A 27,609-nucleotide genomic window follows, 5' to 3' on the forward strand; every position below is an offset into this window, starting at 1 on the left:
CCAAATTTTCAATTTACAGGGATATTAACAGATGGAATATGGTTAGAAAATTTCCTAAAATGAAATAATCACATTGCTCTTCAACCCTTGACATTAATATGGTTTGTCAAAATATCAAATTAAATCCATTAAAATATTCTATATTTGTTCAGTTAAATGTTTTCCTTAAAGTTAAGTAAAAGGAAAAACTCTATTCAAAGTAATAAATATTGGAGTACTTCCTATTTGTGAGACACCACAGTGAGGCCTGGAAATGAGCAAAATCTCTGGAGCTATTGTCCTTTTGGATTTCGTGGTTGTTACACGGACAGAAATCCAGTACCTGTGAAAGAACCACCGAGTTCTTACACTCATGTTTTACCTGCATTCAATCCCTGAGGTACTCAACAGCATTGATTAAACTCAGGCATCAATGCAACCAGTATTTACTGTATGCTTATTTCAGGTCTAGAGAAGAGATACACCAGTGGGCAGCACCCCTCCTGAAAATGCCTTCCTTGAGTATTCTAGTGAGAAACAAGAACAAGTCACTATGTAAATTCTGTGTACCAAATATTATGGAGAAGAAAAAGGCAGGAAAAGCGTGAGAGATGTGGCTTGGTTATGTTATAGTCTCAAGCAAGGCTGTTAGGAGAGGTCTGAGCAAAGTAACTAAGCTAAGAGGATCATATAAGAGAAAGCTACAAGCAAACGTTCCTCAGGAGCGGTTGGGAGTGTGCCTGGCCTTTTCAAGATAAATAAAGAACCCCAAGGCCAATATGACTTGAACTGACAAACTAGGGAATGAATAAACAGAACATTTAAATTCTCAGAGGTAGAGAGACTTTGGGTTTTACACGAATGGAATGCCATTCAGGATCTGTCAAGGAGAGGAAGGACACTATCTAACTTACACCTAGGTAGACCGTAACTGGAGTTCAACGTGGTCAGAGGCAGGAACACAGATAAGGAAGCTATCCAGTAAAGATGATTATGGTACAGAATGCGGTGGAAATAATGTTTGAGTTCTACATAGCTTTTGTGGTGGAGCCATTAGGATTTGCTGGAGGATTAAAAATATAATGGGAATGAAAAAAATAAGGAGTTATTGGCTCCAGCAAAGTTAAAAAATTTCTTATCATTTCTACACAAGCTAGGACTTGTGGAAGTCTAGATTCCTGGTATTCATCTCACGTTATTTAATAAGAACCTCCATTGTCGTGGCCGTGGAAATACACTTAAAACACCTCTGGTGATTCTTCCACAGCCTGCTTGACCTGCCTGCACAAACTAGGGCTCCGTTGTGTTAGTTACCCGGGAGAAGCTATGTTTGTAGTTTGCACTGTGCCAAGGGGGTGGGCTGTTGGAGGTGGCGATGAAAGCACATTGATCCTCACCTCGCTCCCAGGAAAACGCCCAGAAGCCTCCAACGGTTTGGATTAACCAAGGAAAGCTTTTTGGAGGAGACAGATTTTGATGAAGTGTTTTTCAAAGCTTTAATAAGAAAGAGGAATGGAAACGACGGTGAGTTAGCTCTGAAAGTTAAAACAACGTACTCACTCAAGACTTTGAACTTGATAGCGTCACTCTAGGGTATCAAGAAATTGCAATGACTACTCAAAAGCCACGCCTCTAGCAGAGAGGGACAGGGCGCTTTTCTGTGGGCACCAAAATTCGGGCTTCCGGAAGGACATGATTCGATGAGGGACCAAACCGGATGAAGGTCGCGCGTCTTTTTCCGCCGCCGCAGGCGACTTCCCAAAGGGGCAGAGCCGGGGGACCGCTCTGCGCCGGCGCGGCTGGTCGAGCGGGCGCGGCGCGATGCCGGGCAGGCACGTTTCGTGTGTCCGAGCCTTGTATAAGCGAATCTTGCAGCTCCACCGGGCTCTGCCCCCGGACCTCAAAGCCTTGGGCGATCAGTACGTGAAGGACGAGTTTAGGAGACATAAGACTGTTGGTTCTGGCGAGGCCCAGCGCTTCTTGCAGGAATGGGAGGCAAGTGATGCCCCCTCCCCGCCCCCTCAACCCAGACTCCTGGGCTTGCTCTATTGGTATTCAGTTCAAAGACCGGCTTCCTAACAGCTCCCGGTGTCCGTGCACGGTCAGACAGGGTGTTTGAATTAAACAGCCTTAAAACTGGTCAAGCAGCGCTTCCCCCAAGTCCGTCGCGAACCCGCAGGGTCTCCCACAGGCTCTCTGCTGGGGCACGTGCAGTTCCCCCGCTGTTCAGATCAACTCTGAGAGCCTGAGGTTACCAGGTGTTGATGAAGGTGGGGTGTCTCAGAATTTACTACAGCACCCACTGTCAAGCACTCCAAGGTCGCCGGCTGCTGTCCTTTTGGTTTGTACGTGACAGCCCGTGCAATGAACTTCATGCCTTTACTTAGCTTTCAGACTAAAGAGGCTTGTTTCTACCGTTTGTTAATTTGTAATTTTAGGGCCTTAGTAAGTTTTCTACTTGACAGGTCAATTAGATAAACATAGAAAGACTTAAAGATTACACTTGGGGAAGGGGAAAATGCTGGCGGGAGTTAACATTTTTAAAGAGAGAAATTTAGAACTTTTTAAAAAAGTCTTGGCTTATTAGATGTAATTTGGTTTTCTGGACCTGGGGAGGTTTAATCTTTTTAAATGCAAAGCACTTTCTTTAAATATGTATTTAGTCTTCGAATCAGAAAACCTAGTTTTAAATTCAGGCCTCAACATTTACTAAATATTACATGAACTCATTTTTCCATTCTTCCAGTCTTATGTGTAAAATAACAGCGTTACAGTAAGCATCTCAGCTAGTTTATTTATTATTTCACTATTCACAGGTTTCTCTGTGTAGCCCTGGTTGGCCTGAAACTTGCTTTGTAGAGCAGGCTGGCTTGGAACTCAGAGATCGCCCTGCCTCTGCCTCCTGAGTGGTGGGATTAAAGACATTCACCACTATGCTGTGCTATTATATTGCAGCTATAATATATTAAGGTGTTTGTATCTTTGAGTTACTTTGAGGCCAGACAAGAAGACTATCTGTGTTGAGAAGAAAGGCTTCTCCATGGAGAAGTCCAAAAGTTTAAGAACTTGGAATGTTTAAGGAAAATGTAGGAAACAGTAGTACTTAGAAAAAGTTGACAAAAAGCTGAAGGAAAGTGTACAAGATAACTGGGAAAATGTGTTCATCATCATAGGAGGCTTGATGACAGCAATTTCATTGTTTTATTTAAATAAAATATTCAAAAGCATTTTAAAGTAGTTTAGACTTACAGAAGAGACACAAAGACAATGTAGAGTTCACAAAATCCACCACCCTGCTTCGCCTTGTGACAACATACATATAACCAAGACATTAATCAAAATATAGAAATTAACATTGCTGGGGAACTCTTAACTGCAGGGCTTACTCACAGTGTACCACGGCTTTCAAAAATTCCCCTACTCTATTTCAGGGTTCCACTCCGCATTTAGGCATTTTCCCCTCTTTAATCTGCTGTAGCTTGTTTCCGTGTTTCCTCATTTGACACGTTTTTGAAAAGTACTTTGCTGTTACTTAGAGGAATGTATCGATTTGGGTCTCTTTGTTCCTTACTCATGATTAGATTAATGTTGTGCAGTTTTGAAAGATTATAATGAGGTGCACCATCCTCGGCACATTATGCAAAGAGTATATATCATGGTACTGTGATGATCCTTTGATTGAAGTGATGCTGTGGTTTAGGGAAAGCTTATCGATCTGAGAAGTTCATAGAGTGTTGACAGTTTGATCCCCGGTGTGGCATGTTGAGAGTGAGTAGAAAAGCTTTAAGAGGTGCAAGCCAGGGTGAGTCCATAAGCTCACTGGGCATCACTAATGGGAGAGACTGATGTAGGTTCAGAAATACTGGAAATTCCTGTTGGAGCCAGTATTTATATTAAAAAACAACAAAACAAAAAACAAAGAAAAACAGCAGACTGTGCTAAGTGTGGTGACTGAGTGCTTGCAATCCTGTCTACTCCAGAGTGAAGGGCAAAAGAGTTGAAAGGTTAAGGCTAGCCCATGTAGTTTAGCAAGACCTCATTTCAAAATAAGACCAGAAGAGGCTGGGGTGTAGTTCAGTGGTAGAGTACTTACCTAGTATGTGACCGGGAGGGAAAGAAACTCTGTCAACAAGCCAAGTCCTGAGTTCATTCTCTAGTTACACACACACACACACACACACACACACACACACACACACACACACACCACAACCTCATGTGTGAATCTTTCTTACTTCCTGTCTAGCCACGTGCTGTATGATCATTCCCTCTTACATACACTCACACCACAACAGTCAAAAGACTTCCACCAGAGCCAGGTAGTTGCCAGTGCCATCGTCTTGGAATTCCAAACTGTGAGTTAAAATTACTAAATATTTGGATGAAGAATCTGAGGCTACACAAGTGTCCTGTTTCTTCTTAAACTTTGCCCAATTCAGCATTCATGGCTATATGCTGTGGTTGTGTTCCATTGCTAATTTTCTGTTCCCAATATTCCTTCAGAATGCATTAGTTGAAATGCTTTTGTAGGGTCAAAATGGCTCATCTTCTCCACTGGTATACTAGTTTTACATATTTTTTGGAATGAAGAAAAAAGTGTTCTATGGGGTGTGTGCCTGTGTGTTTGTGTCTCTCTCTGTGTGTGTGTGGGGGGGGAGTCCTGTAGTTGATGAATCAGCAGAAATTTAAACCCAGTATCTTACAATCAAGAGTGTATGTAACCTTTGTAACTCATCTGAGGTATTATTTTTGTGTGACTTTTAAATGGATCATAAGGTAAAAAGAAATGGCTAAGTTGCATGCCATGTATATTTAAACTTTGTTTAACTTAGTATAATTAGAATTGATTGCATTTTGCTATTTTTAGTAATTTCCTGCCTCACCTAATTTGAAGACCTGTTAGAAGAACTTTCTGTCCCACAAGCTGCTGCCATGTAACCACACAGTCTTAATATTAATTATAAATGCTTGACCAATAGCTCAGACCTATTACTAGCTAACTCTTACAACTTTAATTAACCCATTTATGTTTATCTATGCTTTGCTACGTGACTTATTATCTTTTCTCAGTGCAGCATGTCCCTCTTACTTCTCTCTGCATTTGCTTATAACTCCTCTGCCTCTGCCCTTCTTCCCAGCATTCTGTTTGGCTCTCCCCTAACTTTATCCCGCCCGGCTGTTGACCAGTATCTTCTTAATTTAACCAATCACCATGAATATATTCACACAGTGTAAAGGACTATCCTACAAAGATATTAGGTGGTTGCTTTTGAATATCAGTCTTGTGGTTTGTTTTTAGCTTGCTGGAGAAAAGGAATGAATTACTGTGAGTTGCTTGGGTATGTCTCTGTTTATTCTGCACGTTACTCATGGCAGCCTCTTCATGTGTGGTGGTTTATTGAATGATGATGATTTATAGGATAGTGATGTCATGTAAGTTATATTTTTTAAGGCATGTGTGGTGGTAGCACATGCCTTTATTCCCAGCACTCAGGGAGACCGTGGCAGGTGGATCTCTGTGAGTTCGAGGCCAGCCTGGTCTACAGAGTGAGTTCCAGAATAGCCATAGATACACAGAGAAACCCTGTCTCGAAAAACCAACCCCCCCCAAAAACAATTAAAAAAAATTTTTTTAGACTTCTGTTGTCTCAATAGAAAATATCATATATTTTGCCCTTGAAATTAATGGCAAACCAGGAGTGCTTTTTCTTCTTATACAATTGTATCATGAACTATGTTAATTGTTTAATCAAATGGTGTAATCTAGTCTATACTCTACACAGGCAGTCTCAGGTTTTGTCTTTTCTGTCATCTCTGTTAACTTTGAGAACTTTTTTTAAAGCAAAGAATTGATAATAAAATATATTTTAGAATCCAATCAAATTTAACATAAAATTTCATAACTCTTGAGTTTAAAAATGTTTAAAAGGCAAATGGAAATAGTTAAATTTAATATATGGTTGATGGGAATCACAAAAAGGAAAAAAATAAGTGGTTGATGGCATTAATATTTTAAAAAGCTTATTTATTTTGGTAGAAAAGCACTAATAGTTTAAATGTAAGAGATAGGCTGGGTGGTAGCTGTACATACCTTTAATCCCAGCCCTCAGGATTTCTGTGACTTTGTATGAAGCAGTGGTGGCTCACACCGTAAGGAATGCAAAGGCTGGGCTAAGCTAATCTCTGAGCTCCGGGTCAGCCTGGCCTACAGAGCTTTTCCAGAACATTCAGGGCTACACAGTGAAACCCTGACTTGCAAAACAAAACAAAACAAGGATGGGCAAAAGGGAGTCTAACAGACCTTTTTTTGATTTACATATGGATAATGTAAATTGTTATATTGCTTAGATATAGTACTAGTGAGGCATTGAAAGCACATATGAATAATGTAAATTGTTATATTGCTTAGATATAGCACTAGTGAGGCATTGAAAGCAGTGTAGCTGCCCAATAGTAGAAAATAATTCTTATGTAGCGGTGTGATGGGTGGGTTAGAAGGCAGCTATCGGAAAGGGTTTTAGAATGAATGTCAACTGCCCATGGTGTCATTAGATGTGAGCAATTGTTATCTGGCTGATAAAATGAAGGGTGCTTTTAGTGTTTTCTCTGAACTTGAGATTTGCCAGATTATCTCCATATATGGCGTTTCTTTAGTAAACATGTTACTTTAAAGCAACCTTTAAGAAAATGTTACTTTAAAATGCAACCAAATAATACATTCAATAATTTTTTCAATAATTTTGTAGCTAGTTCTCTGTCTCACTAACGCCTTGAGTCAGGCACATTCAAAGAATTAAATACCAGTACTTTATAAAGATTTATTGCCTTTGTCTTCTTGATTTTGTATGCTAATCTTGGAGTTTTCATATTTTTGTAAAATATTGATGTCACCTGCACAGTTCTATATTTTCCTGCTGAATTTTTGAAATGAAATGGAATTCTAGATACATGTAGCTTCAAATTAAAGCGTTTTACTCTTTATCTAATCAGAATAAGTATTTAGAATTTATTGATAGTATTTAAATATTCTATGATCTTTCAGTAACTTAATTTGGTAAAAAACTAAGTTGCTACTTAATAATTGTACTGTGTTGCATTTAGCTTTTTACTTTTAAAACATTTTGTAGGCTAAGAATGAGGCCAAATGGGAGGTTCGTTAATATTTGTTTTGTCTCGTAAAGACATGTTAACGTGCCCCCTTTGTGGCTTGGAAGCTGGTACAGTAGGCTTAAGGAAGAGACTTGAGGTGGGCATATGCCACCCCTGAGATCTGGTTATCAGGCCCAGAAATGATCTTGTGTTCTGGATTGAACTTTACCAAGAGACTCAGAGACTTCAGATTGTTGGTTTCAGACTCCTGCCATTTAAACTTATACAATAATGAAATATAAACCTTATTGCCAATTGGCTCTTTCTGCTGGGGACTAGTGAAGAGCATGTCTTTTTCTAGAACTCAGAATATTCCCCTTCACTTCCAGGGGACCATTTCTCAGTTGAATCTCAGAACAAAAAATTATTCTAGATTTTCTAAGGACTAATAAGGAGTCTACAGTGAACATTACAAACTATCCCGTTGGGATTTGAGATGGTACATGTTACCTGTAACCAAATACATTATGTTTGCTGAAAAAAAAATTGACTATTCACATTAAGTGTAGTAAATAAAGACTTCATGTTCAATTATGTCAGAATTGACTGCCAAATCCAAAAGCATTTTTTTTTTTTATTTCTTTGCCTTTTTTTGTTCCTAGTGAACATGACCTTAAAGTAAGGAGAAGTGGAGTGGGCAGAGGAATGTTTTCGGCAGACCTCACTGCATCTGCAGCAGAAAAGGCTCCTGCCGCTTCATTGCTCGCTTTTTCCTGGACAGTGGTGGACTCATAACAGTGTCTTCTCTCTGTCCTGTTTAATGTTACCCACTTTGGCTTGACATTATTGCTATATCTGTTAATAGATTAAACTGATGAACTCACCTTCTGGGCCTCAGAGACGTCAGCTTATTCTCCTTGTGTGCAGATTTAATTAGCTTATTTCCCAAGGGAGGATCGTATTTGCCTTGTTTACAAGTTTTTGCTCTTCTTTGCTCCTGAATCACTGTGATAGAGTCATGTCTAAAGGGAAAGGTATGCTTTGCTTTTCTGTGTTCTAAAACACTGAAGTGTTTATGCTTTATTTGGATTGATTTTTAAAGTGCTAGATGTTTCCGGACTTTGCTGCAGTGACACTTCAGTTTGTTACCCGTGAGCAGGTCTATAGTTTGCTTAAAAACTCTCCCCATAATAAAAAAAAATGCATATACTTTGTTACTGCCTTTGTATGCAGAACTCATTTGGTGGTAGACGCATAGCTGGCATATAACTCCACAAACAGCTACCGTGGTCACATGAGTGACAAGAACACTTCTCTAGCTCAGTCTGAGCTGTGAGCTCTCTAAGAGCCATCTTGTTTAGTGACCCTGGTCCAGCACAGCCTAGAGGGTTTGTTGTGTCTCTTACTCATTTGACAAGCTGCAGATACACAGATGCAGTTCCCTCCTTTAGCAGAGGATACAAACACTGCAGTGGGAACTTCGGAACATGGAGGCAGTGACAGTGGTCAGTGCTATTTTGAAGGGGCCTTGTGCTAGTCTCCCAGTGCCTCTGGGAGGCTGAGAGAAAGCTACCCAGTGCCAGAACTGCTTACTCTGAAATGTTTGGAAAGATGAGCATCTTTGAGTGGAGTTCAGGGTGCTCATAACATATGGTACATTTTATTCAAATTGCTGGTTTCTAGAGCACTTCTTTAATTGTATAGTTAAGGTGTTATCAAAGGGTTTACTCTGTAGACTTCCGTGGAAACAGGTAATTCAGTTTTCCATCCTTTTTGCAGAACCCCCCTCTTCATCATCATCCATGCTTGCAGCAGCTGTGTCCCCGTCACAATTCTTTACAACCTCACCTCTTCATTATTGTAAGCCTGCTTTCCCCTGTCATTCGTATTGCTAGCTTTCTGGCCTGTGTCGGAAATGCCAGGGACTGGGAACTTGTTCTTAGAACAGAACCCTGAAAAGAACAGGAAGAAGCCAAGAGTGATGGTTTGGGGTCCTCATAATTCTTCTCCTTGTCTCACTTGAGTTGGTTGGTCCAAAATACATCATTTCTAGATCATCAAATTTGGATTGTTTATCTAGGCATAGCTGTTGTGGTGGTTTGAATACCTAGGGCCCCATAGACTCAATGTGTTTGAATGCTTGGCCCATGAGAAGTGGCCCTATGGGGGGCTATGGCCGTCTTGGACTAGGTGTTACCTTGTTGGAGGACCATATGTGCTCAAGTCATGTGTAGTGTTGGCAATTCACTCCCTGCTGCCTGCAAAAAAGCTCTTCGATGTAGACCCTTTAGCTCCTCCTCCAGCATGTCTGCAGGCTGCCATGTTTCTCACCACCATGATAATGAACTACATATCTAAAATTGGAAGCCAGTGCCAATGAAATATTTTCCTATATAAGAGTTGCCATGGTTATGATATCTTTAAACAGCATTAGAAACCCCCAGCTATGATAGAAGTTGTTACCAGGGACTAGAGTTTTGCTGTAATAGACCTGACCATGTCTTGGGGAAACATGTTAGTAAAACAATGGAATGCTTTAAGCACTGCTTAGTGGGCCATAGTAGTAGGAGCATGGAAGACAGTGGTGTGCTGAGAGTGATTTGAACTGTTGGAGCCTGGCTGAAGAAGTTTCAGAGGGGAAGAATTTAGTATGTAATGTTTTGGTGAAGAATGTGGCTGCTTTTTGCCCTTGTTCTAACAGTCTGCCTGAGGCTAAAGTGAAGAGTTTTTGGATTAATCGTATTGGCAGAGGAAATCTCAAATAGCCTAGTATAAACTTTGTCATGTGATCATTTGTAGTCACTCTTAAGAAGATCTATGAAAAGGCACATGCTGAGCAAGGAAAAGTACAAAATATACAACTTGAGGAAGAAAGGGGCACCAGGATGTGGAGTGGAGCTAAGTCCTGTGTTCAAGGAGATAAGCAGATTAAGAAATAGAATAAAGGGAGTGATCACCACAGGGCAAGACCCCCATCCATCTAAGCTTATGAAAATAAATTCATGAACAACTGAGGTCCAGGTGTGATGGTTCACACATTTAATCCCTACACCCAGGAGACAAAGACATGCAGGTCTATGAGTTCAGGGTGAGCCTGTTCTACAGAGTAAGTTCCAAGCCGGTCAAGCTTAGGCAGTGAAGGAAACCATGGAAAACAGAAATTTTTTGAGGATGTAATTGAGCAAGGGGAGCATGTTTCAGCCCCAGCAAGCAGCAGAACTTTTGGCCAAGTGGTTCTGGTTTTAGAGTCAAGCGTAGAAGAAAGGGGTTATGGAATCTCCCTCTGTGACTAAGAAAAGCCGCCGAGGCCAGGTATGTGTCAGGGATGTCCCTGTATGGAAGTGTAGAGAGTCCTTTGTGTGAAGCTGTAACGTTGAAGCCTGAATTGCCTTGGAGATGATGACGTATTGGAGATGCCAGGCTCATGGGATACCTGCCACGGAAAGCTGCTAATAGAGTGAAACCAACCCAAGAGAAAGAAGTGTGTTGCAGTCAACAACGCTTAAAGGAGTTGGAGATCTGGAGAACGTTCTGACATTAGACATGGAGATTCAGAGCTTGGAGGTTTCCATCTAGTTTGAGATCTTGCTTTGATCCAGTATTTCCTTACTATCCTCCCTCTCCTCCATTTTGGAATGGTAATGTATATCCTATGCCATCATATGTTGGAAGTATCTGATTTGATTTTATAGGGGATTGCCGTTGAGATATTGTGTGAATCTCAAAAGAGACTATGAACTTTTAAACATTGTTGAGACTGTGGTAGACTATGGGAGCTTTTGGAATTGGACTAAATGCATTTTCCGTTATGGTATGGTTACAAACCTATGGGGGCCAGAGAATGTAGTGGTTTGGTAGGTATGGCCTTAATATACTCGTAGGTTTGAACGTTTGGCCCATAGGGAGTGGCACTTTAGGAGGTGTGGCCTTGTTGGAGTAGCTGTAGCCTTATTGGAGGTGATGTGTCATTGTGGAGGAGGGCTTCTTGGTCTCATGTATGCTCAAGCCAAGCCCAGTGTTACAATTCACTCCTTGCTGCCTGTTGACAAAGACATAGAACTTTTAGCGCCTTCTCCAGCACCATTCCTGCCTGCATGCTGCCATTTTCCCACCATGATGGACTAAATCTCTGACCCTGTAAGCCAGGACCTTTTAAATGTTTTCCCGTATAAGAGTTGCAGTGGTCATGGTGTCTCTTCATAGCAGTAGAACACTGACTAAGACAGCCTTCTAGAAGCCTCTTAAGAGTTTTTCTGAGAAACAAAGATAAAGGGGGGATCTCTGGGTTTCTTTTTTCTGTATTTCCTTGCACAGGGTCACCTTTCGACATTGACTCCACTCTTTGGTACTCCTTGACTATTTTCTTTCTTTCTTTTTTTTTTAAAATTAGTTAATTAATTTATTTATTAAAGATTTCCTTGACTATATTTTTAAGGATGAATTTTGTAGGTTGATAGTTATGAGTATAGTCATGTGAGTGTAGCTCAAGCTATCCTAAATATATATTTCTATGTCTTTTTCAAGCATTGTATTTAATCTATTTGTTTCCCCTGCTACCTTTGCACAGACTAGTAGGGGTTTTTGAAGCTTGATATTCGTGTAAATAATCTATACTAGAGTATATTTCTGAAAAGTTGATTATATATTTTTATGGAAAATAGAACTGCTTTAGATATGCTGGCATACTTATTATTTAAGCAAGTTCTTTTGTAAATCATTTTTTAAGTGAATAATCAACCCGTACTTTGTTTATTTGTGTAGAGTCATTTGCATATATCAATTGTGTTGTAACAAGGGTGCGTCTACAAATGCTGATGGATGTGACTAGAAAGAATGAAACTTAATTTCTGTTTGATGACGAGAACAAGTGAAGATTTGACATTTGGTAATTGAGACACACCACATTATTTTAACTCCATTCCCTTATACCCGAATGCTATGAAAATATTCTCATGAGCCCAAATTACAGGAGCATCTGAGGACTCTGTCTATTAAGATTGAATTCAAGTATATTTTAAAACTCTAAGTATTTTAATAGTAGCAGGGGGGAGGGTGAAATTGTACAGAGTGCGAAGTGTTAGTTGGGGTTATTTTTTAATAATTTCTTTTAACTTTATTTTATGTGCATTTTGGTGTAAAGGTGTCAGTTCCCAGGGAGCTGAAGCTACAGGCAGTTGTAAACTGCCATGTGGGTGCTGGGAATTGAACCCTGGTCCTCTAGAAGAGCAGCCAGTGCTCTTAACGGTTGAGCCATCTCTCCAGCCCAACTGGGGTTATATTTTGCCTTTAGAAAACACAACAGGATTCCTGTATCTCAATAATTTCTTTTTCTTTACAATTTTGTATATAATCTGTAGTTATAAAATTGCATATATATGATACTTTTGAATATGTTTATTAGTTTACTAAAAGTAATCTGATTATATCAATAAGGAGCGCATTGATTTTTTAATATTTAGAAGATGTTAATGATAATTTACCCTCCTCTTAGTTTGAATAATGAAATACAATTAGTCATAAACAACTATTTTCTTCCTTCCTTCTTCTTTTCTTTTTCTTTCTTTCTTTCTTTCTTTCTTTCTTTCTTTCTTTCTTTCTTTCTTTCTTTTTTTTTCTTGTAGTGTTTTTGAGACAGGGTTTCTCCGGCTTTCTTTGAACTTGCCCTGTAGAACAGACTGGCCTCAAACTCCTAGATCTGCCTGCCCCTACCTCTATGCCTTGTAGCAGGAATAAAACCCAGAGACAGATATAGGGGTTAAAACTGAAGATCAGAGAAGCAAACCAGTAAGCCACTAGAGAGACCTTTTACTTCTACCAATGCTCAGACCAAAGGGGCGATCCTCAGACTGCCTAGACTACACTGTGTCTCCACCAAACCTCAGACTCCACACTCTACTGAGTTCTTGTCTCTTCCTCTTTATATTCCTCTCTCTGCCCAGTCATATCACTCCTGTCTCCAGTTCCCTAGAGCTGGGATTAAAAGTGTGAGCCGCCACCACCTGGATCTGTTTCTGGATCGATCTTGAGTAGCCCAGGGTAGCCTTCAACTCACAGAGATCTCTGTCTCCCAAGTCCTGGATTTAAAGGTGTGTGCCACCACTCCCTTCCCTTAGTGGCTGAGCTTTGTACGCTGATCTTCAGGCAAGTATTATTTATGAAAATACAAACAATCACTACATTGCCTACCTAAAGGTGTGAGCCAGTACTGCTCAGCTTTATTTAAAGATAGGGTCTTACTATGCAGAGAACAGGTTGACCTTAATCTTAAGGAGCTGTGCTTGCCTGTGTCTCTTGAGTGCTAGGGTTAAAGAAATGGACGACTATTACACCACCATATGCAAACACAGCTGTTTCTCCTTTCTCTGTCTCTGTCTCTGTCTCTGTCTCTCTCTCTCTCTCTGTGTCTCTGTCTCTCTGTCTCTCTGTCTCTGTCTCTCTCTGTCTCTGTCTCTCTCTCTCTCTCTCTTCTCTTCTTTTAGACAGACTTTGTCTGTATAGCTATGGCTGACCTGAGACTCCAAGCATAAACCTGGATGACCTTGAACTTTGAATGATCAGCCTGCTTTTGCTTCTGGCTTCTCAGGTGCTAGGATTAAGGCATGCACACCACCCTGATAGCTACAACTGTTTGTTAATGTAACCTAAGTATGATAGATTATAATGTAAAGAAAGAAACATGATTGCCATATTAAATATAACTGCGCTGTCGGTTAAGTGGAAGTTCTTTCTTTCTTTCTTTCTTTCTTTCTTTCTTTCTTTCTTTTTGTAGGTTTGTTTAGGCACCTACTATTTCTTATGCTTTGGATTTTGGACTCTACTATCTCCTACTTTCTTTTAGAAGTATAAATAATTAATTCTTGAACTAGGTAGTCTTATAGGGACTCTACCCTCTTCTGATCAAAAGATCCACATGGAACTTCTGGATTCTCCCAAATTGAATTACTAATAATTTTCTATTGACAAGAAGTCTTAAAACAATATGAGTAGTTTATTAATGCATGCTTTGTGTTTTATGTAGCCTGTTTTTCTAGACACTTGGGAGACTGAGCAGGAGAATCTCAAGATCAGTGATTATTTGACCTTGGTTAGCAGGTAGTCACTGAGTGTTTGCTGTTGGACAATTAGACTGTTCCAAGCCACAGTGGTCTGTCAATACGGCATCTAAGGTTAAGAATCAAATAAGATAGTATTTGCTATCTTGATGCTAGTTGGTCGGGCCCTGCGGGCGGTGTCTAGTGAATATTGGTGACTCTGGTGCTCGTGTGGAGTAGGAAGAGGGTCAGCAAGAAAGTGGGGATGACACAAGAGATTCGAGGTCCTGCAAGGAAAACAGATGATGTAATTTTGTTACTCGTGTTTTCTCTCCCATATCCAACGAGTTGTGAAATCCTGTGACCCCTTTTTATGATCTCAGAATTCCGATCTGTTGTTCTCACCCCAATTGCTGTACCTCCAAATGTGTGAGGTAAGTTTGGAAGTGATCTTGCAATACTCTCTTTTGCCTGTCAAAAGTGTGACTTTGATCATGTTACTGCCTTTTAAAAAACTGGTTTCTGTTTTCCTACTGACCTCTCTTGACCCTGGAGTACCTTTCCCTCCTGTCGATGAGTACTGGCTGTCATAGACTCTGTGGTTAGTTATTCAGTTGAGATTCATGCTCTGTAATTGACCCAGTGGTTTTGTTTCTCACAGTTCACTCGGCCTAAATGGTTAGATTTTTCTCTAGAGTTTGAGTCCAAAATGGTTTCAAAAGAGCCCTAGTCCCATGATTTTATGCTGTCTTTTTTACGTCTTCCACTGACAGTCAGGTGTCTTCTTCTGATTTCCTAAAAGCCTGCTTTCATCTGGTCTTTACTGCTTCCGGCGCTGTCTTGTAGCTGTGCGCACTTTGTCATTGGTATACGGTAGCTCCTTGAGGACAAGAACAGTGACTTCCTTCAGTTCGTGCTGTAAAATTACTAGGGATGTATTTTTATTTACAACACAGGTTCAGCAAAAAAAACTTTCTTCCCTTAGGAAAAAAGCCAGTGACTATGCTAATGCCCCCAGTTGCACAAAAGCTAACTAATCAGTTGTGTTTACTATAGCATTTATAAAGATTGAGAATTTATATCAAGACTTGAGAACATGAGTTATGTTTTACACAATACTGAGCTTTCCCCAAATACTTCAACTCCTGGATTGGTCAGTGTTTAGTCTCTTGCTGTGTGGAAATTAATACATATTTGATCTTTAAAGAACTCGTGTGGGGAGGGGGTGGAGATTGGCTTCGTGGTTAAGAGCCATCTTCCAGGTTGGTTGATCTTCCAGGGGAACCAGTTTCAATTCTCACACCCACGTGGAGGCTGGCAACTATCTGTAACTTTAGTTCTAGCGAATATGATGCTTCTGATATTGGAGGGCACCAGAAACGTGAATGATGCATATGTATATACACATACATATAGGCAGAACACTCATACACATAAAGTAAAATAAATAAACCAAATTTAAAAAATGGTACCAGAGATCTGAGATTCCTAATTATTCAGGGTAAGTTTGAGTAGTATAGTATTACTTTTCTTTTATCTAATTTAGTATTTTAAGTGCCTGATGTAGGGAGAAATAACAGTATTTAAAGAATAATGTGGAAGCCAGGTGGTGGTAGTGGAGTACGCCAGTAACCTGAGTTCGAGATCAGCCGTCTACAAAGCAAGTTCCAGGACAGCCCGAGGTGTTACACAGATACCTGTATCAACCACGCCACCCCCAAAAAATGTAATATGGGTAAAACCTGAAATTGAGTGTTAGTCATATAGTATCTATCCTTATTAGAAATAAAATCCTTATTATAAAGAAAACACAATTTTATTCAGAAAGAAGAGAGATGGATCCTGTACACAGGTTTACATAGGATTTGACATTTGCTTTGAAGTAGTTTATAACTGGATTTAGATATATTTGAACCTGGGAATAAACTAGTTAGTTTTTAAATTATGTGTAATTTCACAACCTTCCACACGGTGGCAGAAAATCCTTTTGTATAGGAAAAACAGCCAGGCAGTCAGAAAACTTGGTTTTAATTTGTAATATTTATCTACCCTATTTCAAGTACTAATATTCATGAATTATTTAAGATATGCTGTTTCTCTTTACATAGCTTACGTATATTTACTGACTTTGAAATGAAGTTGCTTTTTTTTTTTAAATCTTTTTTTTATTGAGAAAATGAGAAAAAAAAACAAGTTTCCACCTCCTCCCAGCCTCCCATTTCCCTCCCCCTCCTCCCATCCTTCTCCCCCCTCCCACCCTTCTCCCCCTCCCCCCACTCCTTTCCCCCTCCCTTTCCAGTCCAAAGAGCTGTCAGGGTTCCCTGCCCTGTGGTAAGTCCTAGGTCCTCCCCCCTCCGTCCATATCTAGGAAGGTGAACATCCAAACTGGCTAGGCTCCCACAAAGCCAGCATATTACGTAGGATCAAAACCCCTTGCCATTGTCCTTGGCATCTCATCAGCTCTCATTGTTCGCCATGTTCAGAGAGTCCAGTTTTATCCCATGCTTTTTCAGTCACAGTCCAGCTGGCCTTGGTGAGCTCCCAATACATCAGCTCCACTGTCTCCGTGGGTGGGTGCACCCCTCGTGGTCCCAACTTCTTTGCTCTTGTTCTCCCTCCTTCTGCTCCTCATTGGGACCTTGGGAGCTCAGTCCCGTGCTCCAGTGTGGGTCTCTGTCTCTATCTCCATCCATCACCAGATGAAGGTTCTATGATGATATGCAAGATATTCGTCAGTATTGCTATATGCTAGGGTCATTTCAGGTTGCCTATCCCCAGCTGCCCAAGGAATTAACTGGGGACCTCGGCTTGGGCACCTGGGAGCCATTCTAGGTTCAAATCTCTTGCCAACCCTAAGGTGGCTCCCTTAACTAAGAATTGTGCTTCCGTGCTCCCCTATCCAACCTTCCTTTATCCCAATCCTCCTTTTTCTCCAAGTTCCCCCCTTCCTCCCCTTCTCCCTTTTCTATCCCCTTCTCCCCTTACCCCCATCCCACCCCACCCCCAAGATCTCAATTTTCTCTCTGGCAGCTTTGTCTACTTCCCATAGCCAAGAGGATAACTATATGTTTTTCCTTTGGTTCACCTTCTTACTTAGCTTCTTTAGGATCACCAATTGTAGGCTCCGTGTCCCTTATTTATGGCTAGAAACCAATTATGAGTGAGTACATCCCATTTTCATCTTTTTGGGTCTGGGTTACCTCACTCAGGATAGTGTTTTCTATTTCCATCCATTTGCATGCAAAATTCGAGAAGTCATTGTTTTTTACTGCAGCATAGTACTCTAATGTGTAGATATTCCACACTTTCTTCATCCATTCTTCCATTGAAGGGCATCTAGGTTGTTTCCAGGTTCTGGCTATTACAAATAATACTGCTATGAACATAGTTGAACAAATGCTCTTGTCATATGATAGGGCATCTCTTGGGTATATTCCCAGGAGTGGTATTGCTGGGTCGAGGGGTAGGTTGATCCCAAATTTCCTGAGAAACTGAAACACTGATTTCCAAAGTGGTTGCACAAGATTGCATTCCCACCAGCAATGGATGAGGGTACTCAGTCCTCCACAGCCTCTCCAGCAAAGGCTATCATTGGAGTTTTTTATTTTAGCCATTCTGACAGGTGTAAGATGGTATCTCAAAGTTGTTTTGATTTGCATTTCCCTGATCGCTAAGGAGGTTGAGCATGACCTTAAGTGTCTTTTGGTCATTTGAACTTCCTCTGCTGAGAATTCTCTGTTCAGATCAGTGCCCCATTTTTTAATTGGGTTAATTAGCATTTTAAAGTTTAGTTTCCTGAGTTCTCTATATATTTTGGAGATCAGACCTTTGTCTGTTGTGGGGTTGGTGAAGATCTTCTCCCAGTCAGTAGGTTGCCTTTTTGTCTTGGTGACAGTGTCCTTTGCTTTACAGAAGCTTCTCAGTTTTAGTAGGTCCCATTTATTCAATGTTGCCCTTAATGTCTGAGCTGTTGGGGTTACACATAGGAAGCGATCTCCTGTGCCCATCTGATGTAGGGTACTTCCCACTTTCTCTTCTATCAGGTTCAATGTGTTCTGACTGATAGTGAGGTCTTTAATCCATTTGGACTTGAGTTTTGTGCATGGTGATAGATATGGGTCTATTTTCATTCTTCTACAGGTTGACGTCCAGTTATGCCAGCACCATTTGTTGAAGATGTTTTCTTTCTTCCATTGTATACTTTTGCCTCCTTTATCAAAAATGAGGTGTTCATAGGTTTGTGGGTTAAAATTCGGGTCTTCTATACGATTCCATTGGTCGACTTCTCTGTTTTTATACCAGTACCACACTGTTTTCAACACTGTAGCAAGTCTTCCTGGAATTCAATGAAAATAAAGAAACAACATACTCAAACTTATGGGACACTATGAAAGCAGTCCTAAGAGGAAAGTTCATAGCACTAAGTGCCCACTTAAAGAAAACAGAGAAAGCTCACATTGGAGACTTAACAGCCCACCTGAAAGCTCTAGAAAAAAAAGAAGCAGACTCACCTAGGAGGAGTAGGAGACTGGAAATAATCAAACCGAGGGCTGAAATCAATAAAATAGAAACACAGAGAACAATCCAAAGAATCAATGAAACAAAAAGCTGGTTCCTGGAGAAAATCAACAAGATTGACAAACCCCTATCCAAACTAATCAAACAGCAGAGAGAGAATTTGCAAATTAATAAGATCAGAAATGAAAAGGGGGACATAACCACAGACACAGAGGAAATTCAGAGAATCATTAGATCTTACTACAAAAGCCTATATGCCACAAAACTGGAAAATGTAAAAGAAATGGATACTTTCTTAGATAAATATCATTTACCAAAGTTAAATCAGGACCAGGTGAACAATCTAAATAGACCTGTTAGTCGCGAAGAATTAGAAGAGGTTATCAAAAACCTCCCTACCAAAAAAAGCCCAGGACCAGATGGTTTCAATGCGGAATTCTACCAGAACTTCCAAGAAGACCTAATACCTATACTCCTTAATGTATTTCACAATATAGAAACAGAAGAGGCACTGCCAAATTCCTTTTATGAAGCTACAGTTACTCTGATACCAAAACCGCACAAAGACTCAACCAAGAAAGAGAATTATAGACCAATCTCACTCATGAACATTGATGCAAAAATCCTCAACAAAATACTGGCAAACCGAATCCAAGAACACATTAGAAAAATTATCCATTATGATCAAGTAGGCTTCATCCCAGGGATACAGGGTTGGTTCAACATACGAAAATCTATCAATGTAATCCATCATATAAATAAACTGAAAGAAAAAGACCATATGATCATCTCATTAGATGCTGAAAAAGCATTTGACAAAATTCAACATCCCTTTATGATAAAAGTATTGGAGAGATTAGGGATACAAGGGTCATACCTAAATATAATAAAAGCTATATACAGCAAGCCGACAGCTAACATCAAATTAAATGGAGAGAAACTCAAAGCCATCCCATTAAACTCAGGAACACGACAAGGCTGTCCACTCTCGCCATACCTCTTCAATATAGTGCTTGAAGTTCTAGCAATAGCAATAAGACAACATAAGGGGATCAAGGGGATTCGAATTGGAAAGGAAGAAGTTAAACTTTCGTTATTTGCAGATGATATGATAGTGTACATAAGCGACCCCCAAAACTCCACCAAAGAACTTTTACAGCTGATAAACAGCTTTAGTAATGTGGCAGGATACAAGATCAACTCCAAAAAATCAGTCGCACTCTTATACACAAAGGATATGGAAGCAGAGAGGGAAATCAGAGAAGCTTCACCTTTCACGATAGCCACAAACAGCATAAAATATCTTGGGGTAACTCTAACCAAGGAAGTGAAAGATCTATTTGACAAGAACTTTAAGGCATTGAAGAAAGAAACTGAGGAGTATACCAGAAAATGGAAGAACCTCCCTTGCTCTTGGATTGGGAGGATCAATATAGTAAAAATGGCAATTCTACCAAAGGCAATTTATAGATTCAATGCAATCCCCATTAAGGTCCCATCAAAATTCTTCACAGATCTTGAGAGGACAATAATCAACTTTATATGGAAAAACAAAAAACCCAGGATAGCCAAAACAATCCTATACAATAAAGGATTGTCTGGAGGCATTACCATCCCTGAAGTTGCTTTTTCTATGTCTTCTATTTAGTTTTAATCCATTTTGAAGAATTCATGAGTATCCCTGAATAGCATTTTATGCAACTGTTTTGATAAATCTCTTTTCTTAGAGAAACTGAGGAGAGTTACTTGATATCTGTTAGATAAATGTGTAATGTGTGAAATGATTTTATTTTAAAAATTAGTAATTGGTTCAATGTGATCTGTAGTGTTAAGTTACCTAGAATTTTGCTTAGTCATTTTATGGTTTCATTACTACTTTGATTTTTCCATCCACTCTACCTTTGACCTGTCTTCTGTCTCCCTCTTCCATCATTTATTTCTGCATAATTTGTTGTCAAGTTAGGATGCACATAGGGAATGAAACAAGCACAAAAATATCATTTACATACATTTGAAATACGTGTCAGCTGACTTAGAAAACTGGGCTTTGTTGCGAGAACTGTAATGTAATTATTTAGGAAAATTGTTACTGAAAGTAAAATTTTAAGTTATGAAAATATAACTGGGTACTTTATGGTAAAATTTATGATTACATGATCATTGCAAAAATATAAAATATTTATAGACCACACCTCTGTTCTTTTAGCTATTTCTAGAATGCTATTCCTTTTTTTCTCTTGAAGAATATACATTTTGCAATATGGTTTTCTTTTCAAATTGCTTAAAATTGCCTGCAGTCATTTTGAAGGTACATTTTATGATTGATAAAAATTGACTTCCATGAGATTACTAAGACAGGCAGAGAAGCTCAGGATCAATTCTCAATAGAAATGTTTTGGTATCAGCCTCTTTGGTGTATTTAAGTGTACTAAACATTTAAACCTAATTTTTTAAAGATTTATTTATTTATGTATATATGTATATAAGTACAATGTCTGCATGTACATCTGCACCCCATAAGAGGGCCTCAGACAGTTATGAGCTGCCATGTGCGTGGGAATTGAACCCAGGACCTTTGGAAGAGCAGTGAGCGCTCTTAACCATTGAGCCATCTCTCCAACCCAAACGTAAATATTTTTACAGGCATTATTTTTTGTCTCCAGTTTGATGAGCTCTCTTTGGAAGTTTTGCAAAACAAATTGTCTGATCAATTGTTCTTGTTTAGGATTATTATGAAGGCTCCAAATCACAAGCTTTTCGGTTTTCTTCTACTTTGGCATCCATGTGAGCATGTCCTATTTTAAACAAGAGCCAGACCCCCACCACCGTTACTGTTCCCTGAAGCTGAATGCGCAGTTATAGAATGTTTCAAGATTAAGTCTCATAAACGTGTGTTCATAGCTGATTGGCCTCTAGTGGTGACTCAGTCTTCAGGTTACAAGTATTCTCTTAAACACTGACTGGTGGAATCATCAACTTTTTGTTTCTTTATTTGTCCAGTATTTTGGTTAAGTAGTGACCAATGATTTGAACAAAATGCACCTAAAATTTAGGTTGCTAGGTTAGAAAAAGCTCAGTCTCATTGTAGGCCATTTAGGTTGGCCTGCAGACGAATTCCGTAGATGCTGTAGGGTCTGCGGCCATGCTGAAGAGCTGACAGCCATCACAGTCTTGGTGCGGAATCTCGAGAGAGCATTTGTGCTGTAGTAGAGGACAGATTTTAGGAAGATGTCAACTTGACAATAGATTGTTTGGGGCTGTGACAATTTGGGCTCAGTATGAATAATACATACACTGCAGCTCAGATGAAATACCTTCCTCTCTAAGGGCTCTCAATTGAGTAGGAATATGTTACTTCTCTTGGCATTCTCCTTTAAATGTGTGTTGGTTTTATCACTTTAAAACCAAATAATTTTGTCTTCATTGTTAAGCTTGTAAAAACTTAATTTACAGCAGCATTCACAGTACTGTTTCTAACAGCTTTTCTGCGACTCCGTGAGTTTGATAAGATAAATCAAGATGTTATTAGAGCTAATTAATTGGCTTTTTATTTAAGCAATTTTATTTATTTATTGTACTGCTGTTAGAATATATCATTTAAATATTTACCGAACAGCTCTTTCTACTATCAATTTAGCAATTATTCATTTATTTTTTATGTGCACAAAAGCAAGGATAAAAATGACGGAAATTAATTTTCATGTCAAGCTTGAAAGTCGATCTGATTCTTAAAAAGTATGTTTTCCACTGTAATATGCAAGTGAACTGGTGGTTTTAGTGATGGTGTGGGAGGGCCCAGTCCCTTTCAGCCAGCAGAATACAGGTGGGCCTGAGCTGATTGTGAGCCAGGGAGTAAGCCACGAGCCACGTGTCTCCGTGCTTCTGCTTTCGTTCCTGCCCTGACTTCTTTGATGGTGAATTATGACTTGGTAAGATTAAAGAAACCCTTTCCTCCCCTAAGCTGCTTTTGCTCAGACTGTTTTTCATTCTTTGGAAGTTTTGTATGTTTTGATCATATTCACTCTCCCTCTCCAAATCTTCCTGGATTCATCCCCACTTCCCTTCCCACCCAACCTTGTGTCCTCCCTCCTCAAGTCCAGTCCAGTTTATGCTGCCCAAATATTCTTGGATGTGTGGAGAACATTTTCAGAGAAAGCTGACCCCTTTTCTTGCAGCAGTTACGAACTGTCAGAAGGTCCTCCGCTAGCGTAGAACTCGGTGTCCCACTCCCCTCTCCGTGCTGGGCTTTCATTAGGTTAGGCTTGCACACATCTGTATCAGCCTCACAGCTGCTCTGAGTTAGTATGTGCAGCTGCCCAGCTGTGCCCTGAAGACAACATTTCCATGTAGTCAGTCACCTCATTGGCTCTTATACTCTTCCTACCTCCTATTCTGCAGTGGGGTCTGAGCCTTTAAAGAAGTTCTCAACCTGGGGGTCAAATGACTTTTTCATAGGGGTTGCTTAACACCATCGGAAATCACAGATATTTACATTATAGTTCATCACAGTAGCAAGGTTATAGTTAGGAAATAGCAATGAAAACAATTTTGTGGGTGTGGTCACCACAATGAGGAACTGTATATCACCACGAGGTCGTAGCTTACCAGGAAAGATTCAGTTTTTCACCAGTGTTTTTATATCAATGCTCAGTGTTTAAAAACTTGGAAATAATTCCCTTCAACTCCTCACCACATTTGGAGTATCTTGTGCATACTTAAAATTTATATTTATATTCTATGAATCTTCTTCTAAAGAGTACAATTTTCTTATGTGTGTTTAATTTTATACTTTCTTAAACAATAAGCAGTTTTTGCTTTAGAACAAAATTACATTTTAAAAAATAATTGAGATTATAATTACATCATGCCACCTTCTCTTTCCTACCTTCAAAACCTCCATGCCCCCCTTTGCTCACTTTCAAGTTCATGACTTCTTTTTTCATTAATTATTGTTACATATGTGTATAAACATATGTTTCTAAATATATAAATACAATCTGCTAAGTCTGTATAATGTTATTTGTGTGTATGTTTTCAGGGATGATCATTTGGTATTGGATAACCAATTAGTGTGTTCTTCCTGAGAAAAACTATTTCTCCTGCTCTCAGCATTTCTAAGTTGTCCCTGGTTCTTTATGTGGGGTTGAGGCCTCTTGGGTTTTCCCCAATCCAGTCCAATGAGGAGTGTCAGTTATGGGTTCCATCTCATGGAGTGGGCCTTAAATCAAACATTGGTTGGTCCCTTACACAAGGTTTGTGCCACCATTGTCTTAATATATTTTGCAGGTGGTACCTACTGCAGTTGGGGACTGGGCCAAAGCAACAAGTAGGGGTATGGAGGGTAGAAGGGAAGGTCTGTGGTATCAACAGGAGATAAGATGGGGTGCAGTGAAGGCTGACACAGGTGCTCTGCTGCAGAACTGGGGTGAGACTCAGGGATTGGGCCTAGGGGGAACAGAGAGAGTCATTTGTCATTCTGGATCTCCGTTACCTCACTCAATGTGATCCTTTCTAGTTCCATCCGTTTACCTGAAAAGTTCATGATTCAGTTTTTACAGCTGAATGTTATTCTTTCGTGTACATGAAGCACATCTTCATTATCCTTAAGTTTCATAGCTGTTGTCAAAAGGGTGACAGTATTGCTGAGCACATGGCTGTAGAGTAGGGTGTCGAGTTCTTTAGGCATTTGCCCAGGAGTGGTAGAGCTGGGTCATGTGGTAAATTCACTTTCTTCTCCATACTGGTTTCCAGAGTGACGGTACTAGTTTCCTTCCCAGCGACAATGAACGAGGGATCCCTTTACCCACAACCTCACCAGTGTTTACTCTTGGTTGGTTTGTTGATCTTAGATCCTGATAGCGTGAGATGGAATCGCAAGGTTGTTTTAGTTGCTTTTGCCTAATTGGTAAAGATGACAAACTCTTTTTGAGGTATTTCTTGGCCAGTTTTATGTCTTCTATTGGGAACTCTGTTCAGACCCCTAACCCATTTTTCAATTTACTTTTTATTGAACGTTTTTTTCATACAATATATCTGGTCACTGTTTTCCCTCTCTCATCTCCTCCCAGATCCTTCCAGCCTCTCCATTCTTTCCACTCCGTGGCTTCTTTTTATCTCTTTAGAAAACGGGCAATAACAAAACAAATCAGATTAAAACAAAACAAACAAAAAGCATGAGAAACACATACACCAAACCCATAAAAAACACAAACCATAGTATATAAACAAAGCAAAGACCAGTAAGGTTAAAAAATTTATGCCTAAACAAGCATCATGAGACTAAAAATACCACTGAGTTCCTTTTGTGGTGCCCATCTACTTCTGGACACGAGGCCTTCCCCTAACGATGATGTGTATACCCAGTGAGACTCTGTTGAAGAAACTAATCTTCCCTTTGTTGAGTGATTGTCAGTTGGACAGTTGGAAATAGCTTCTGGGTTAGGGATAGGAGCTATGTCTATTTCTCCTGTCAGCACTGGGATTCATCTTAGATCTAGAATTGGCCCTAGAATCTTGCATGGACTGTGCTTGTAGTTCTGGCTGTCCTGGAACTTGCTCTGTAGACCAGGCTGGCCTCAAACTCATAGAGATCCGCCTGCTTCTGCCTTCCAAGTGCTGGGATTAAAGGTGTGTGCTACCAGGAGGCACTGAATGTTTCTACAGCAGACTTCTGCTATTAGTTTGCAGATTAAGGACTCTCCTAAATGTGTGTAAAACCTTTAGAATGCTGAAAATAAGATATATTTGAAATTATGTCTGAAGACGAAAACCATGACTTTGTATCTTTTTAATCAATTGCTGTAAATGTAGTGCTGGAGCCCAACTGGTGACCTAGGAACTGGAAACTTGAGTACTTCATGACCCTGTGAGCCGCAGTGTTTCCACTTTCTAACTTCTCCTTTTTCTGTCTCTTTTACTAGGCCTATGCAGCGGTGTTACAGCAACAAGCTAAGGACAGCAGACAAAGTTCAACAGGAATAGCTTGTTTCGGCACCTCTCTCCCAGAAGAAAAACTCAGTGACTTTCGTGATGAGCAGATTGGACAGTTGCAAGAGCTGATGCAGGAGGCTACTAAACCCAATAGGCAGTTTAGTATCACTGAGTCAACGAAACCTAAATTGTGATACATAAATCTTAACGAAGCATGTTAAATTTATAACCTTATACCTCATCTCTCATTGGCTCTTTAAGACATATTACTGCCACTTTAGTGAAATAATATCTTATTTTTGGACAATCTGAATGATTCATTGATCAAGATCACAAAGGGTACACTCTGCTGTCACTCGAATAATGTATTTGCTGTGTGGAATGTAATATTGTGGAATTTAAATTTTGGACTAAAAGGTGTAAAGAAGAACACACTTTGGAATTTACTGAAAATTTCTCTTTTGTATAGGAATGTTTTAAATTCTGTTCCCATCAAGCATTAGCTCGTGGCTTGTTTCTAGTTTCATCAGTTAAATAAATAAATCATGATACCGGTAGATGTGAATTTCAGTAAGTTTATCATTAGATGTACTGTCATTCTGAACGTCCCACATGTCTCCTTCAATAGTCCACTCCTGGCTACACTCAGAACGTCCTCTTTGAGTCACTTAGAATGCAAGTTTTAAGAAGAGCTTTAAGATTCATTTTTTGAGAATTTCACTTATTGCCTAAAGGGTGGGGAGATGAAAATTACTATGTTGACGTATACATTTAAAAATAAAATACCTATCAAGACCTGAGTGTAAGCTGGGCAACTGATTGGATACTGGAGCAATAGAAGTTGGACCAGGGAGCTGTTTCCATTGGTAAAATGTTTTCTGGGAAAGCACAAAGACTCAAGTGCAGATCTCTAGAACCTACATGACGAGCAGGCATGGGACTGCATGCTGTGAACCTAGGGGTGAGGACGCAGAGACATGCACATCCCTGTGGCTCTCCAGCCAGCCTGTGGGTTCCGGGATCAGTGAGACCTACTTCCAGAAAGTGGAGCTCAATAGAGGAAGAGCCTTCTGTAGATTGTCTACATATGACACCTTCCGTAAGGTAGGTTCTATAGATTGTCCACATGTGACACCTTCCGTAAGGTAGGTTCTATAGATTGTCTACATGTGACACCTTCTGTAAGGTAGGTTCTATAGATTGTCTACATGTGACACCTTCTATAAGGTAGGTTCTATAGATTGTCTACATGTGACACCTTCTGTAAGGTAGGTTCTATAGATTGTCTACATGTGACACCTTCTATAAGGTAGGTTCTATAGATTGTCTACATGTGACACCTTCTATAAGGTAGGTTCTATAGATTGTCTACATGTGACACCTTCTGTAAGGTAGGTTCTATAGATTGTCTACATGTGACACCTTCTATAAGGTAGGTTCTATAGATTGTCTACATGTGACACCTTCTATAAGGTAGGTTCTATAGATTGTCTACATGTGACACCTTCTATAAGGTAGGTTCTATAGATTGTCCACATGTGACACCTTCCGTAAGGTAGGTTCTATAGATTGTCTACATGTGACACCTTCTATAAGGTAGGTTCTATAGATTGTCCACATGTGACACCTTCCGTAAGGTAGGTTCTATAGATTGTCTACATGTGACACCTTCTGTAAGGTAGGTTCTATAGATTGTCTACATGTGACACCTTCTATAAGGTAGGTTCTATAGATTGTCTACATGTGACACCTTCTGTAAGGTAGGTTCTATAGATTGTCTACATGTGACACCTTCTATAAGGTAGGTTCTATAGATTGTCTACATGTGACACCTTCTATAAGGTAGGTTCTATAGATTGTCTACATGTGACACCTTCTGTAAGGTAGGTTCTATAGATTGTCTACATGTGACACCTTCTATAAGGTAGGTTCTATAGATTGTCTACATGTGACACCTTCTATAAGGTAGGTTCTATAGATTGTCTACATGTGACACCTTCTATAAGGTAGGTTCTATAGATTGTCTACATGTGACACCTTCTGTAAGGTAGGTTCTATAGAT

The 27,609-nt window shown here is 39.8% G+C and overlaps 1 protein-coding gene across 1 annotated transcript; it reads left to right on the plus strand.

Annotated features, from left to right (window-relative positions):
• Positions 1 to 1,706: 1,706 nt before the first annotated feature.
• Positions 1,707 to 26,104, plus strand: Sdhaf3 (succinate dehydrogenase complex assembly factor 3). Its single transcript, XM_075953451.1, has 2 exons — positions 1,707 to 1,974; positions 25,538 to 26,104. The coding sequence occupies exons 1-2, from the start codon at positions 1,801 to 1,803 to the stop codon at positions 25,739 to 25,741; spliced, it is 378 nt and encodes a 125-aa protein (XP_075809566.1). The 5' UTR covers positions 1,707 to 1,800; the 3' UTR covers positions 25,742 to 26,104.
• The last annotated feature ends 1,505 nt before the right edge of the window (positions 26,105 to 27,609 follow it).

This window comes from Microtus pennsylvanicus, chromosome 19 (assembly GCF_037038515.1).
Source record: "Microtus pennsylvanicus isolate mMicPen1 chromosome 19, mMicPen1.hap1, whole genome shotgun sequence".
NCBI lineage: Eukaryota > Metazoa > Chordata > Mammalia > Rodentia > Cricetidae > Microtus > Microtus pennsylvanicus.